The sequence below is a fragment of the Magallana gigas genome, chromosome 2, assembly GCF_963853765.1.
Source record: "Magallana gigas chromosome 2, xbMagGiga1.1, whole genome shotgun sequence".
Taxonomy (NCBI): domain Eukaryota; kingdom Metazoa; phylum Mollusca; class Bivalvia; order Ostreida; family Ostreidae; genus Magallana; species Magallana gigas.
Window position 1 is genome coordinate 18,790,921 of NC_088854.1, and position 15,722 is coordinate 18,806,642.

The 15,722-nt window shown below is 32.2% G+C and overlaps 1 protein-coding gene across 4 annotated transcripts in view; it reads left to right on the top strand.

Moving 5' to 3' along the window:
- The window catches only part of LOC105322179 (caspase-3), a 46,142-nt gene that overhangs the window by 16,193 nt on the left and 14,227 nt on the right, over positions 1-15,722 (top strand). For all 4 annotated transcript variants that reach the window (XM_066075373.1, XM_066075372.1, XM_066075375.1 and 1 more), the window contains exon 5: positions 15,044-15,170. In XM_066075373.1, the coding sequence (XP_065931445.1) occupies positions 15,044-15,170 (127 nt within the window). The remainder of the gene's footprint in view (positions 1-15,043; positions 15,171-15,722) is intronic.

Sequence of the window (15,722 nt, forward strand, 5' to 3'; positions counted from 1 at the left end):
GGATGTAAATCAATAAAATCATTTAGTCAATTATTAAACCATGTTTAAAAATATATAGCTATAAAAATAATCTTTGTATACATTGTAATGTCATGTAATCAACATCCTGGGCTCGTAAAATAAGACATGCTAAGATTTTGACTTATGTAGGGTCATAAGTAGGACTTGGGCGGAATCTTCGGACCCACATATGTCCTGCTTAAGTATGTTTCATACAGTAACATAAAGCAAACTTAGCAATGTCTTAGCTAAGTCATGTTAATGTTATAAAGTAAAAACCGAATTTTTCATTTTTTGGGGTCGAATTTGAATGCATTGGTAATAAAATCATTGTCAAAGGTTAATAGCTTGTTTACTGTAGATTCCCTATTTTATTTGAGTACTTAATTCCGCTATTAAATGGTTTTCCATTAAAGGGACATGGTCACGATTTTGGTCAAAAATTATTTTTTTGATTTTGATGTTTACCATACTTCAGTAAGGCATTTCTTATAGTCAATCAAAATTTGAGTGTCATTCGTTGAGTTATAAGCGAGTTACATAGCTTAAAATTCTTTGCTATGTAAACAAAGCGTTTGTTTACATTCTGAATGTTGAAGTGAAAATTCCAGTTTTAGACCAAAAATGAATGTGTCAAACGTTAGGAATCTTTATCTATGATTAAAGTAAATAAAAAGATTGACAAATCAGCTTTAAAAATATTTCTAACTTGTATATTGAACCTATGTAAACAAATACAGGACACGAGGCTTGTTTACATGACAAAGAATTGTGAACTCTGTATCTTTCGTATAACTCTATGAATGACTCTCAATTTCATTTGATCATAAAGAGCGCATTTTTAAAGCATTGTAGATATTAAAATCAGAAAATTCGAATTCGGCCAAAAACGTGACCATGCCCCTTTAAACCACGAGAACATAAAAATAGCGAATGCCGAAATTTTATCATAGTTTCATGTGTTTTACAAATGTTCGAAAAATAAAAAGCGAGATTTTAAAATTCGCAAGACATACTCCTTACAATTTAATGTGGATATTAATTCCTCGTGTTTAATTAGGAATTTACAGTATTCTTGATATCATTGATATTAGTTGGCGGAAGATGTAAATGTACAGACACAAAATTCAAGGTGGCATGAGTATACATACCGGGTACATATGTACCTAAATTTTATAATTAGCTGAATTAGCTGAAAGCGATGGATCTTAGACATTGTATTCAGTCTATTTGTTGTTACTTCTTTGTTTTGACGAGTTGTTAGAACTTGATAGAAAAATTTACTCAGTAGTGCAAGGATTTCCTTTTTTCTTCATCTTACCTTACCAATAAGACAATTCACATATTCTGAGTATAATTTCTTCATTAAGTCGATATACATTGTAATGAAATGGGGCAATTGTCGTCTTTAAAATCACTAAGGGTTTTTCTGTCCTCAAACGTCGTTTATTTTTAATTTCTCAAGTTTCTCGAGTTTACATATATAGTTACTTCTTGTAAACTGACCATTATGTGTTTAAAACCTATTCAGTAGCCCAGTTGCATACTATATGGAAAATGTGACAGCTCGTTACTACCACTGTTAAAATTTAATTTTAATTAAACCAAAACTTTTATGTGGGTGAATAGTAAGATTCTAAGTTTTGGGTAAATTGTCTTAGCTAAGCAGTCTTAAAGTGATCTTCTTATTACGGACTTAATTAAGTCTAAGAATGTACTTAAGTCATACTTAACACTGTCTTAGACTTAAGTACCCTTTATGTTACGAGCCTCTGAATTGTAATAACAATGTATTAGACATTACAATCTCGGTAAAGAAAAAAAAAACATTTTCACACAATTAAAGCCATTGAAATTATATCAGTTAATTTGTTTGTAATATATTTAAAAGCTATCACAACCTGGAATGAAGGATTGAAAGAATATGTCAAGAAACCTAAACAACCCTTAGAGATCCAAAAACTGCTCACACGGATGAACCGTCTATATTGTGAATATTACAGTGAGGAAGAAAAAATGACAGTGGATGCACCTTGCGTGACCTCTCTTCTTACCAGAGAAGCTTATCTGAAGATAGAGGAGCCAAGCCCAAAGTAACATAGTTTGTTGTCCCTACTATACATGAACCATCAACCATTTTGTAAATGTGTGTTATAAATTACCCAAGAAATGATTAAATCATTGGCAGCATTGTAATGATGATGTTATATTGCAGTTGCAATGAGCTTGAATAACTTTAACAAAACATATACACATATATAATTTAGATTACGTGTTTATCAAAAAAAGCTCACATTCATTAAATTGTTATTCAATTGTTGATATGATAAAAATGTGAATACCAGCTATTTAGAACTTGGATGTTGAGAAAACAATCATATGTATATATGCATTAGTGAATTTTACAAGGTGATTTCAAATGTATATAGTCCAATGACATATGTGAAATGTATTTCATTATTTTTTAAATACAGTTGTGGGTTTTTTGTGTTTAAGCAACATTTATAGTGATTGGTTGATCATATTCAAACAAGTTTCAAGAATGTCACATGAATTAAAATTAAGAGATTGCATGCATGAATAATTCAGAAAATGATTTTTTGATCTCCCTTTTGGGTCTTTGTATTTACCCAATTGACTGGTCTTAGTTTCATACAAGCTCAATTAGACTACCAATCAGCCTTGCACCCTGATAGGAGGGGGTGGTGCATGCAAGATATTATGATACTCTTGGTTGTTTTCCTTTTTCCTGATTTTTTAAAATCTAGTTCTATTGTAACAATTTGTCTCATTACATATGTATATTATTATATCTATCTATCTATCTATCTATCTATCTATCTATCTATCTATCTATCTATCTATCTATCTATCTATCTATCTATCTTAGTCTATTGCCTTTCTTGTGCTTTTCTGTAAATTAGATTTACAATGTTGCTTACTATCAAAGTAGTCGAGTTAATATAATGTAATTGAGTTTTGATGCGCTTTCTTTCTAATTAACGTTTGTTAATTTGCTGACGAAATATTCATAGGCTTTAATGACATCAATTTATGATTGTTGTTTTGTTTTATGGACTTTGTACATGTACTTGTAATCTCTGGTGTCTTGCTGAGGTAAGATTAAATTTCCTGGTATATTTTTATCTAGCTACAAGTGCTGTTCATTATTAATGCTATATTTACATTCTACTGTGTTTTTCCATTAAATTCCGTGATGTTTACATGCCTCTAAATGCAACACCTATTCACTGCGTATGAATTTACAAGTAATTTACATAAGTAGTTCTCAAACAGTGATTTCTATGTTATCGGTTAAAAATGTATTTCATAAATGTTGTCAAAACACCATGTTTTATAATTATTCAACAAAACAGTTGACTTTATTGTTAAAACCAACATTTGAATATTTATTTTTCATGGATTATATTTTCATGCTCGTCGATCTCATCTCAACAGTCTCTGTAATAACCAGTTTAAACCGGTTTTACAAATCAGCTGTTCTTGCTGTTACTAATTTACTCCTTCCGTGATCTGCACTTTATATCGATTTATTTAAGTAAACAATTGATTTCTTCAGTAGGGGAATGTAAATATAAGCATTAAATGATTTATTTTTGACGTCGTCGTGTCAATAACTGCCGTCAGATGAGCAGACACATTATCATAACGCGCTAACGCGCGTTATTCAATTTGTCTGCTCACCTGACGGCAATTATTGACACGACGACGTCAAAAATAAATCATTCAATGCTATAATAATATCTGTGCTTGATCATAAAGTCATTAAGTTTCGACTGATCATCAAATTTGTCTCAAGCAATAATGTTTATTCAAGAGGATTTGATTTTTAGCTCATCTGAGCTGAAAGCTCAAGTGAGCTTTTCTGATCAAAATTTGTGTATTGTCTGTCGTCGTAAGTTGGTGTTAGCGTTGTCGTTGCTGTAAACTTTTCACATTTTCATCTTCTTCTCCTGAACCACTGGGCAGATTTCAACCAAACTTGGCACAAAGCATCACTGGCTGAAGGGGATTCAAGTTTGTGCAAATGATAGGCCACACCATCTTTAAAGGGGAGATAATTTAGAATTATTGAAAAATTGTTGGTATTTTTCAAAAATCTTCTCAACAAAAACTATTAGGCGAGAAAAGCTGTTTTTTTATGGAAGCATCATCAGGTAGTGCAGATTCAAGTTTGTTTAAATGATGGTCCCTGGAAGTAGTGTGGGGCCACAATGGGGGGATGGATTTTTACATAAGAATGTATAGAGAAAATCTTTAAAAATATTCTTCCCAAAAACCAATTGGCCATAAAAGCTTAAACTTGTGTTGAGATATCCTCAGTTAGTGTCGATTCAAATTTGTTCAAATCATGGTCCCCGTGGGTAGGGCGGGGCCACAATGGGGGGGATGGATTTTTAAATGAGAATGTATAGAGAAAATGTTTAAAAATCTTCCTCTCAAAAACAAATAGGCCAGAAAAGCTCAAATTTTAGTGGAAGCATCCTCAGATAATGCAGATTCAAGTTTCTTTAAATTATGGTCCCTGGGGTAGGGCGGGGCCACAATGTGGGATGAATTTTTACATAGGAATATATAGTGAAAATCTTTAAAAATATTCTGGGAATGTTTTCAGTCCAAAAAGCAGTAACTTGTATGAAAACACGGGTTGTGTAGATTAAAGTTTAATCAAACCATGATTCCCAAGAGAGAAGTGGGGGGGGGGAGGGGGTATATAGGAATAGAGAAAACTCTTCTTACAGGTACAACAACAAAAGGGCTTGATATTTACCATAAAATGTGTGGATAGAAATTGCTAGATTTTTTTTTGTACTTAGTTGTCAAAATATTTTGATTTGGATTTGATTTGGATACTGTTATGCTTATTTGATCAGAGTTAAGGCAATTGTTGTTCAGGTGAGCAATGTGGCTCCAGGGCCTCTTGTTATGAAAAGTGTTTTTGTCCTTAAGAGTTTTATCTTTTTATTGGTCCCGATTTTTCACAATCTAACCTATGCTCAATCATCAAACAGTGATCTCTTATAAATTTCTATGCAAAAATGATTTTATAACTAGTGTGAGAATCGTGAACCACAGATTGCTCAAGGAGCACCATGAATTACTATTGTTTAACAATATGCTATTTATTCAGGTATCATTCATGATGTTGAAAGTACAGTAAAACTCGGTTTTAGCAAAGTGATAGGGACCAGTGGATTTACTTCGTTATATCCGTAATTCGTTGTATCCGTATAAACAACTCGTTATAATAACTATAGCAAATTCACTATCTACATGTTTTCTCTCATCAAACTGCAGTTTTTGCTAATTGAGGCTTAAAATGAAAATACTTTCTTTTGATACCTTTAAGTTTAATAGCTGAATCCTAAATTGAAAAAAAATATGTGAAAATAAATTTATGAAAACTTTTATTTTATATAGTAGTGAAAAATATTTTAACTGTAAAGGAATTCACTACAGAAGTGTTAAATTTCATTATTATTATTATTTTATTAAATTATAAGTATTTAAATTTTCATCATTCTACGGGACTCAAAATCAGTTCGTTATATCTGTAAATTCGTTATATCTGAATTCTTTCTAACCATATAATTTTGCAAAGATTATTTGAGAATTTTGCCGGGGACTCAATGAAAAACTTTGCTATATCCATTAATTCACTATATTCGTGTTCGTACTAAACGAGTTTTACTGTATAATATCTAGTATGTTGTTTTAGATTTCAAAATTTATAATAACAGGGTAAGATATTGAACCTTGTCAATTACGATAATTTTATATGCAGCTTGATATTTGTTGCCAAAACATACTAACACTCATGATAAAAGTAATTAACAACGAATACTGTTATATATTTGTAGCTTTTTTACATTAAAAAACTAACATTTTCCGATTTCCTATGTTTGGCTTATGTTTTTTGTATTCAAAAAATAAAAGCATCCACAAGCAATGAATGAGTGTACGTGACATCCAAGACTGTGCAGGTTATTTAATTTCTTGATGGTGTCATGTTGTAAATTTTGAATTTACCGGGTGGCAGTAAATACAAAATTTACATTGTCATATTTACTGCCACACGGTAAATTCAAAATTTACAACATGACAGTGGCATCGATTGCAAATACCATAAACAAAAACCCATTTTATTTACTGTTGCTTACATTTATATATAATTTCTTTGCATTATTTATTTGAAGTGAAAATTTGATATTATCATATGTGTTAGTAAATGGAGGAGCCAGTGCACATTTGACATTCGGCACTTCTCCATATTTGGTCGGATTTTTAACGTGAATGCATATCCAATTGCAGTTATTGCAGGAGTGAATGCAATAGAAATATAAAAAAAAAAATACTTGATGACTGTAACTAAATCTGCATAGGGATTATGTGCGGTATTATGCATTTTTCGCCCCCAAAATCAAAGTTTTATAAAGAGCTTTAAAGATAAGGTGAAAGATAGTTAAAATCATATTGAAAATAAGAGTGTAAAAGGTTATCACCACAGTGACGTTATAATATAGAAATGACGCCATGAAGATAACCTACTTTTGTTAAATGGATGTTTTGTAGCAAAATAAGGGTGTTTTCCGATGGTTTTTCTACTGGGAAACATCGAGCGCATGCTTGCTCAAGTACCATCTTTCAGTATAATGTGTATAACTATCTGAAGAAAAACATATATTAAAATCGTACTTGAGCAGACCTGCGCTCTATAGTTCCGAATGCAAAATATAAAGCAAAAATGAGAATATTTTCATTTGTTCGCAAATTCCCGGAAACTAAGTCATTTAGGTGACGTCATAGATAAACAGTGAATGAGCCATGATGACTATATCAAATAGCAAATTTCATATTATTCCTCAAACGCATAAAGAAAAAAAGTGTGGAAAACTGAAGTGGGACAGACAGACGGACAGACGGACTGACGGACGCAGAGGAAAGCTATAGTCCCCTCCGGTGAAAACTGGTAGGGGACTAATAAAAGCAAGATTTAAGAGTCTGTCAGGGTAATTCTAGGCAGATATTAATTTCTCATGTTTTTAGTCCCCTACCGGTTTTCACCGGAGGGGACTATAGCTTTCCTCTGCGTCCGTCAGTCCATCTGTCTGTCGGTCCGTCTGTCCGTCCGTCCGTCCGTCCGTCCTTCTGTCTGTCTGTCCCACTTCAGTTTTCCACACTTTTTTCTTTATGCGTTTGACGAATAATATGAATTTTGCTGAACAGCTTCAAAATGTCAAACTACAGATCAAGTTTACACTTTTGTAGCGTCTGGTTGACACATTTTCGAGATAATTAATTTTTTATATTCCAATTTTTAATGTTCGTTTCGATATTCTGCATAACAGTGCATTGTTTTCACAATTTCCACAAACCGGTAGGGGACGTGTATTGCTTATGCAATACTCTCAGAATACTTGTTTTACTGACAGATGTGTATTATATAAAAATTTTAAAAAATTGCTTCTTGCAAATTTATTTTCTTAGGATTGGAAAGTTTGGTTCTTGCAATTTTATATCCTCACAATTTGATACAAAACTGCAGAATCGCGGAATTCATTACTCACATAAAATAAAGAAATACTGTGCATTGTTTAAAAAATTTTGCAGTTAGAAGGAGCTCGACTTGACTCTAGGGATACAGTTCATCAAACAGGAACACAAGCACCCAAGCCAGTGAAAATCCCAAGAGAAGCAGATTTTCTGACATATACATGTGTAAGAGAAAGAGGTAATCTTCAGAAAATCAGTAGTACTTGTACAACTACAAGGATAAATTACTTCATACTGCATGGTCATAGATTGATTTTTTTCACAAGCAGTATATGAACTCAATCAGATTTAAAAGTAGATACTTTAATAGTGGATGAAAAATATTTAGCCAATTGTTAAATCATGTTTAAAAATATATAGGTATAAAAACTATCTTTGTATACATTGTATTGTAATGTAATCAACATCTTGGGCTCGTAACATGAGGCATGCTAATATTTTGACTTAAGTAGGGTCATAAGTAGGACTTGGGCGGAATCTTCGGACCCACTTAGGTCCTGCTTAAGTATGTCTTATTCAGAAACATAAAGCAAACTTAACAATATCTTAGCTAAGTCATGCTAATGTTAAAAAGTAAAAACCAAATTTTTCATTTTTTGGGTCGATTTTGAATGCATTGGTAATAAAATCATTGTCAAATGTTAATAGCTTGATAATTTTTGATATCATTGATATTAAATGGGGGTAGATGTAAATATACAGACACAAAATTCAAGGTTGCATGAGTATACATACACATGTACCTAATTTTTTTAAAAAAAAGATCAAAGCGATGGATCATAGGTAATGTATTCAGTCTATTTTTGTCACTTTTTTTGTGGATTATTCACTAGTTGTTCTCAAAGACTGCCTGTAGCGTAATATTGCTATGCCCTTAGAACTTGAAGGAATAATATACAGTACTCAGTAGTGGATTTCTTTATTTCTTTTGTTCTACATCTTACCTCCCCAATATGGCAATTTACATACTCTGAGTATAATGTCTTCATTAAGTCGATATTCATTGTAATGAAATGGGGCAATTGTCGTCTTTAAAATCACTAAGGGTTTTTCTGTCCTCAAACATCCTTTTTTAATTTCTCAAGTTTTGTGAGTTTACATATACTTATGGTTACTTCTTTTAAACTGACTATTATATGATTACAACCTGTTCAGCAGCCCAGTTGCATACTATATGGAAACTGTTACAGCCCATTACAACCACTGTTAAAATTTTTATATCAATTAAATCGAAACTTTTATGTTGGCAAAAATTATAGTATTGATTTTGTGTAAATATGTGATTAATACACTGTATTCAAATGCTGAATTGAAATTAACCTCTTTTATGACCGCCTAGGTTTTGGGGCAATTGTCTTAGCTAAGCACTCTTATGTCTCAGAATGTACATAAGTCTTACTTAATTAAGCACTGTCTTAGACTTAAGTATCCTTTATGTTACGAGCCTCTGACTTCGTCATGATACTGAAAATCCTCTGATAATTGTTAGACATTGCAATCCCGGTAAAGAAAAAAAAATTTCACACAAATAAAGCCATTGAGATAATATCAGTTAATTAGTTTGTAATGTATTTAAAAGCTATCACAACCTGGAATGAAGGATTGAAAGAATATGTCAAGAAACCTAAACAACCCTTAGAGATCCAAACACTCCTGACACGGATGAACCGTCTATATTGGGAATATTACAGCAATGAAGGAATGAGAGTGGATACACCTTGTGTGACCTCTCTTCTTACCAGAGAAGCTTATCTGAAGAAAGAGGAGCCAAGCACAAAGTAACATAGTTTGTTGTCTCTAAGATACATGTACTATCAACCAGTTTGTATCTGTGTGTGATAGATTACTCATAAAATGATTAAATCATTGGCAACATGATAATGATGATGTAATATTACAGTTGAATTAAGTTTGAATTACTGTAACAAAACATACACTTATATGATTTACATTACAGGTTTATAAAAAGCTCACATTCATTAAATTGTTATTCAATTGTTAATATGATAAAAATATGAAAACCAGCTATTTAGAACTTGGATATTGAGAAAACACAATCATATTGCTTCAATGATATACATGTATATATGCATCAATGAAATTTACAAACTGATTTCAGATATATATAGTCCAATGACATATGTGAAATGTATTTTATTATTTTTTTAAATACAGTTGTTGGTTTCTTGTGTTTAAACAATATTTATAGTGATTGGTTGCTATCATCCAAACAAGTTTCAATAATGTCACATGTGTAAAAAAATTAAGAGATTGCATGCATGAATAATTCCGAGAACCATTCTTGATCTCCCTTTTGGGTCTCTGTATTTAATCAGTTGACTAGTCTTTGTTTCACACAAGCTCAATTTGACTACCAATTAGCCTTGTACCCTCATAGGAGGGGGTGGGGTGGGGTGGGGGCGGCGGGTGGTGCATGCAAGATATTATGATCCTCTTGGTTGTTTTCCTTTTTCCTGATTTTTTAAAATTTAGTTCTATTGTAACAATTTGTCTCATTACATATGTACATTATATGAATGTAAATCTATTATATTAGCCTATTGCCTTACTTGTACTTTTCTGTAATTTAGATTTAAAATGTTGCTTACTATCATAGTATTTGTGTTAATATAATGTAATTGATTTTTGATGCGTTCTTTTTTGTATTAAAATTTGCTGTTTTGTTGACGAAATATTCATAGGCTTTACTGACATCAATTTATGATTGTTGTTTTGTTGTATGGACTTTACACGTGTACTTGTAATCTCTGGTTTCTTGCTGAAGTAAGGTAACATTTCCTGGTATATTTTTATCTAGCTACAAGTGTTATTTATTATTAATGCTATAATATCTGTGCTTGATCATGAAGTCATTAAGTTTCTTCTGATCATCAAATTTGTCTCAAGCAATAATGTTTATTCAAGAGGATTTGATTTTTTATAAATTGTGAGCTTTTCTGATCAAAATTTGTCCATTGTCTGTCGTCGTTTGCGTTGGTTTTAGCGTTGTCGTTGGCGTTGCTGTAAACTTTTCACATTTTCATCTTCTTCTCCTGAACCACTGGGCAGATTTCAACCAAACTTGGCACAAAGCATCTCTGGCTGAAGGGGATTCAATTTTGTTCAAATGATGGGCTACACCCTCTTTAAAGGGGAGATAATATAGAATTATTGAAAAATTGTTGGTATTTTTCAAAAATCTTCTTCTCAAAAACTATTAGGCCAGAAAAGCTGTTTTTTATGGAAGCATCATCAGGTAGTGCAGATTCAAGTTTGTTTAAATCATGGTCTCCAGAAGTAGGGTGGGGCCACAATGGGGGGATTGATTTTTACATAAGAATGTATAGAGAAAATCTTTAAAAATATTCTTCTCTAAAACCAACTGGCCAGAAAAGCTTAAACTTGGAGATATCCTCAGTTAGTGTAGATTCAAATTTGTTCAAATCATGGTCCCCGTGGGTAGGGTGGGGCCACAATGGGGGGATGGATTTTTACATGAGAATGTATAGAGAAAATATTTAAATATCTTCTTCCCAAAAACTATTAGTCCAGAAAAGCTGAAATTGTAATGGAAGCATCTTCAGATAATGCAGACTCAAGTTTCTTTAAATCATGGTCCCTGGGGTAGGGCGGGGCCACAATGGGGATGAATTTTTACATAGGAATATATAGTGGAAATCTTTAAAAATATTCTGGGAAAGTTTTTAGTTCAAAAAGCAGTAACTTGTGTGAAAACACGGGTTGTGCAGATTAAAGTTTAATCAAACCATAATTCCCAAGAGAAAAGTGGGGTGGGGGTATATAGGAATAGAGAAAATTTTTCTTACAGGTACAACAACAAAAGGGGCTTGATATTTACCATAAAATGTGTGGATAGAAATTGCTAGATTTTTTTCTGTACTTCGTTGTCAAGATATTTGATTTTGATTTTGATTTGGATACTGTAATGCTTATTTGATCAGAGTTAAGGCAATTGTTACTCAGGTGAGCAGTGTGGCTCCAGGGCCTCTTGTTATGAAAAGTGTTTTTGTCCTTAAGAGTTTTATATTTTTATTGGTCCCGATTTTTCACAATCTAACCTATCCTCAATCATCAAACAGTGACCTCTTATTAATTTCTATGCAAAAATAATTTTATAACCAGTGTGAGAAACGCGAACCACCGATTGCTCAAGAAGCACCATGAATTACTATTGTTTAACACTATGCTATTTATTCAGATATCATTCAAGATGTTGAAAGTACAGTAAAACTCGGTTATAGCAAAGTGGTAGGGACCAGTGGATTTACTTCGTTATATCCGTAATTTGTTATATCCGTATAAACAACTCGTAATAATAACTTTAGCAAATTCACTATCTACATGTTTTCTCTCACCAAACTGCAGTTTTTGCTAATTGAGGTTTAGAATGAAAATACTTTCTTTTGATACTTGTAAGTTTAATAACTGGATTGTAAATTGAAAAAAATATGTGAAAATAAATTTATAAAACTATTATGTTATATAGTAGTGAAAAATATTTGAACTGTAAAGGAATTTGCTATATATTTTATTAGATTATTAGTTTTTAAATTTTCATCCCTACACGGGACTCAAAATCAGTTCGTTATATCCGAATTCTTTTTAACCATATAATTTTGCCAAGATTATTTGAAAATTTTGCCGGGGACTCAAAAAAAACTTCGCTGTTTCCGTTAATTCACTATATTCGTGTTCGTACTAAACGAGTTTTACTGTATAATATCTAGTCTGTTGTTTTAGATTTCAAATTTTATAAAAACAGGGTAAGATATTGAACCTTGTCAATTATGATAATTTTATATGCAGCTTGATATATGTTGCCAAAACATCCTAACACTCATTGGGCATGATAAAAAGTAATTGACAACGAATACTGTTATATATTTGTAGCTTTTATGCATTACAAAACGAACATTTTTCGATTTCCTATGTTTGGCTTATGTTATTTGTATTAAAAAAAAATAAAAGCATCCACAAGCAATGTTTGAGTGTACGTGACATCCAAGACTGTGCAGGTTACTTGATTTCTTGGTGGCATTGATTGCAAATATCATGAACAAAAACCCATGTTTTTAGCTGTTCCTTACATTTATATATAATTTCTTTGCATCATTTATTTGAAGTGAAATTTGATATTATCCTATGTGTTAGTAAATGGAGGAGTCAGTGCACATTTGACATTCGGCACTTCTCCATATTTGGTCGGATTTTAAACGTGAATGCATATCCTATTGCAGTTATTACAGGAGTGAATGCAATAGAAATATAAAAAAATACTTAATAGCTGTAAATAAATCTGCATAGGCATTTAACACATAAAAAAGTACTTTGGATTAAAAAACAAGTTTGAAATTCGGAACAAGCAGATACATGTAATGACCAGTGCAGATAAAAAAATTTTAATATATTAAAATTTTTGGTAGATCTTTTCTTTTTTTTTGACATACAAAATAGCGCTAGCAAAATATTATAGTACATGACGGTCACTTACTGTGCATAAACTGTTTAACGTATTTTCTCTTCTACGGAACAAATATTTTTTTTTGTTAGCAGCAGAATAAATAAGAATATAGAGTTGAAATGTATCATTCATGGACACCTTACTGACAAAATCTTACGCAGGAAAAGAAAAACTGGACCCAGAGTTGTTGCTACGATAGACACTGTAACGACTTTAAAACCTGTTTCGAACCAAACTTCAGCAAAAATTGGACGGATTTATGGAATTCGATACATGTACATTTCAGCCAACCGTCAGGTGCCAGGGCAATCGGTTTTTAGAACGCAGTTCGCAGTTCGCAATTGAATAGTGAACTGCGTTCTATAGAACGCAGTTCGCAATTCAAAATTGAGTGCGATTGAATAGTGAACTGCGTTCTATAGAACGCAGTTCGCAATTCAAAATTTAGAATTCATATTTGGGGCCCGCTTGCCTTATATGCAATTGAATAGTTAACTGCGTTCTATAGAACGCAGTTCGCAATTCAAAATTTAGTGCGATTGAATAGTGAACTGCGTTCTATCTAGAACGCAGTTCGCAATTCAAAATCTAGAATTCATATTTGGGGCCCGCTTGCCTTATATGCAATTGAATAGTGAACTGCGTTCTATAGAACGCAGTTCACTATTCAATCGCACTAAATTTTGAATTGCGAACTACGCAGTTCGCAATTCAAAATTGAGTGCGATTGAATTGCGAACTGCGTTCTAGATAGAACGCAGTTCACTATTCAATCGCACTAAATTTTGAATTGCGAACTGCGTTCTATAGAACGCAGTTCACTATTCAATTGCGAACTGCGAACTGCGTTCTAAAAACCGATTGCCAGGTGCCAGCTGTATACTGTCACTGTTGAAAGCCTACTGTTAACTACTTACTGTCATGTATGTGTATGATAGATTCTTCGCGCGTGCAAAGATGACCAAAAACATGAAAAAGATGTCGTGTTTAAAACATATATGTATTTGATTTGATTTGAACACATTTTATTGTAATCTCTCAAAAACCCTCTACTGTGTTGGAGAACATTAAAAAAGGTTTTATAAAAAATTGCTATATCATCGAATTCGAATTCGGAGTATATGAAAGTGCATACATATTTTGTCATCAGTTTCATTTAAAATCTTACGCCTTTAAAATTAAAGTGATTACTGTCTGGGTGGATTGATGAAACTTTACAAATCCTAGAGTATGTTTCACTTTCTTCACTTTCTTTACAATGAGATGTTCCAATATTAATGCCCATAAACAAATTACTCTCCATAATTGTTTAATCTGAATGATTGAAACCATTTACTAATATGTGTAGATCTGTAGATCGTAACGCATTGCTTACTAATAGGATTGTTACTGCATTATCTAGCATATTAAAAGAAATTTGTGCGCGTGCTTTTAAAATTGTAGTTTGAAAGAAATTGTGTCAAACATAGTCATACTATTGAGGTCAGAAGGTAGAGTAGACACAAGTCACAAGGTTTGTTTTAAATTGTGAATTTATAATAATCGTGTTAATATGAAGACAATAGAGGTTAGCTTGTCCTTCAGTTAGTCGTTTCAGTTCTGATGGGAAGGGAAAAACGTTGACCGGAAAGACGGGTCAATTTCAGGAAGAAGTCGGTAGAATCGAGACTGGCAAGGGTTATTCAATATATTATCAATTATATGAAGTTTTATGTGGGGACAAACCAGTTCTCAAAAGATCTTGGTCTTTAAAAATATCCTTCACGAACCATTCGGTCTCTCATAAATTGCAATACAATATATTGTTGACCTCTTCTTTGAAAACATAAAAATAGAACTATAACCTGTCCCGAGTTTTTGTTTCCATCTTTTTTTTTTGCTTGATATTTCGATAATCATAAATACCTTTGTGCTCTGACTACGTTTATCCATTAATATGAAAAATGTCCAGATTATCTGTTTTGAACGCCCCCTCTATCGCTTCAGGTTTCAATACACATCCAAAAATAGAAAGTCTACGGGATTTTGCATTGCATCAGCCATTAATAAGCCCGGATGATAACGTTGAAAAATTGCGCAAGGAATCCCGAGTACTTCCGAATGGAGAAAAGATGTAAGCATTTCCCATTATAAATCTCGATAAGAAATTTGTTTTCGTTCCTGTGAACTTTTATGAGTAAAAAATGATAATTGTTCAATAACGATATTTTGGATATATTCGCTTTTATCGATTTCAACTGTAATTCTTTCACAGGTATGTGTTGTTTTTTTTTATTAAAAATCATCAAAAGTGATGGAAGCAATAACTTGGGACAGGTATCTGTAATACTTTTTAACAATTATGACGTCACAGAGGTGCTTGAACAATATATTAGGATCTACAAAAATGCAATTTGTGTGAGCATTTCCCGGCATTGTAAAACAATTTTTCTTTACAAATTATAATACTAGTGAACACTTTTTATTTAAAATTCCAGGGATTTATTGACCCTTTAAAAGCTTTTAGATAGGAATAAATCAATGTTTAAAAAAAAATTATTATAAGAAACTTGCTCGTCAACAACTAACTCATCAGATCCTCATTCAGATTTCATGTGAGATACATTTGCTATTGATTATATTATACTTTAGAAAAGAAATAATCGAAATATCGGAACATTTTCAT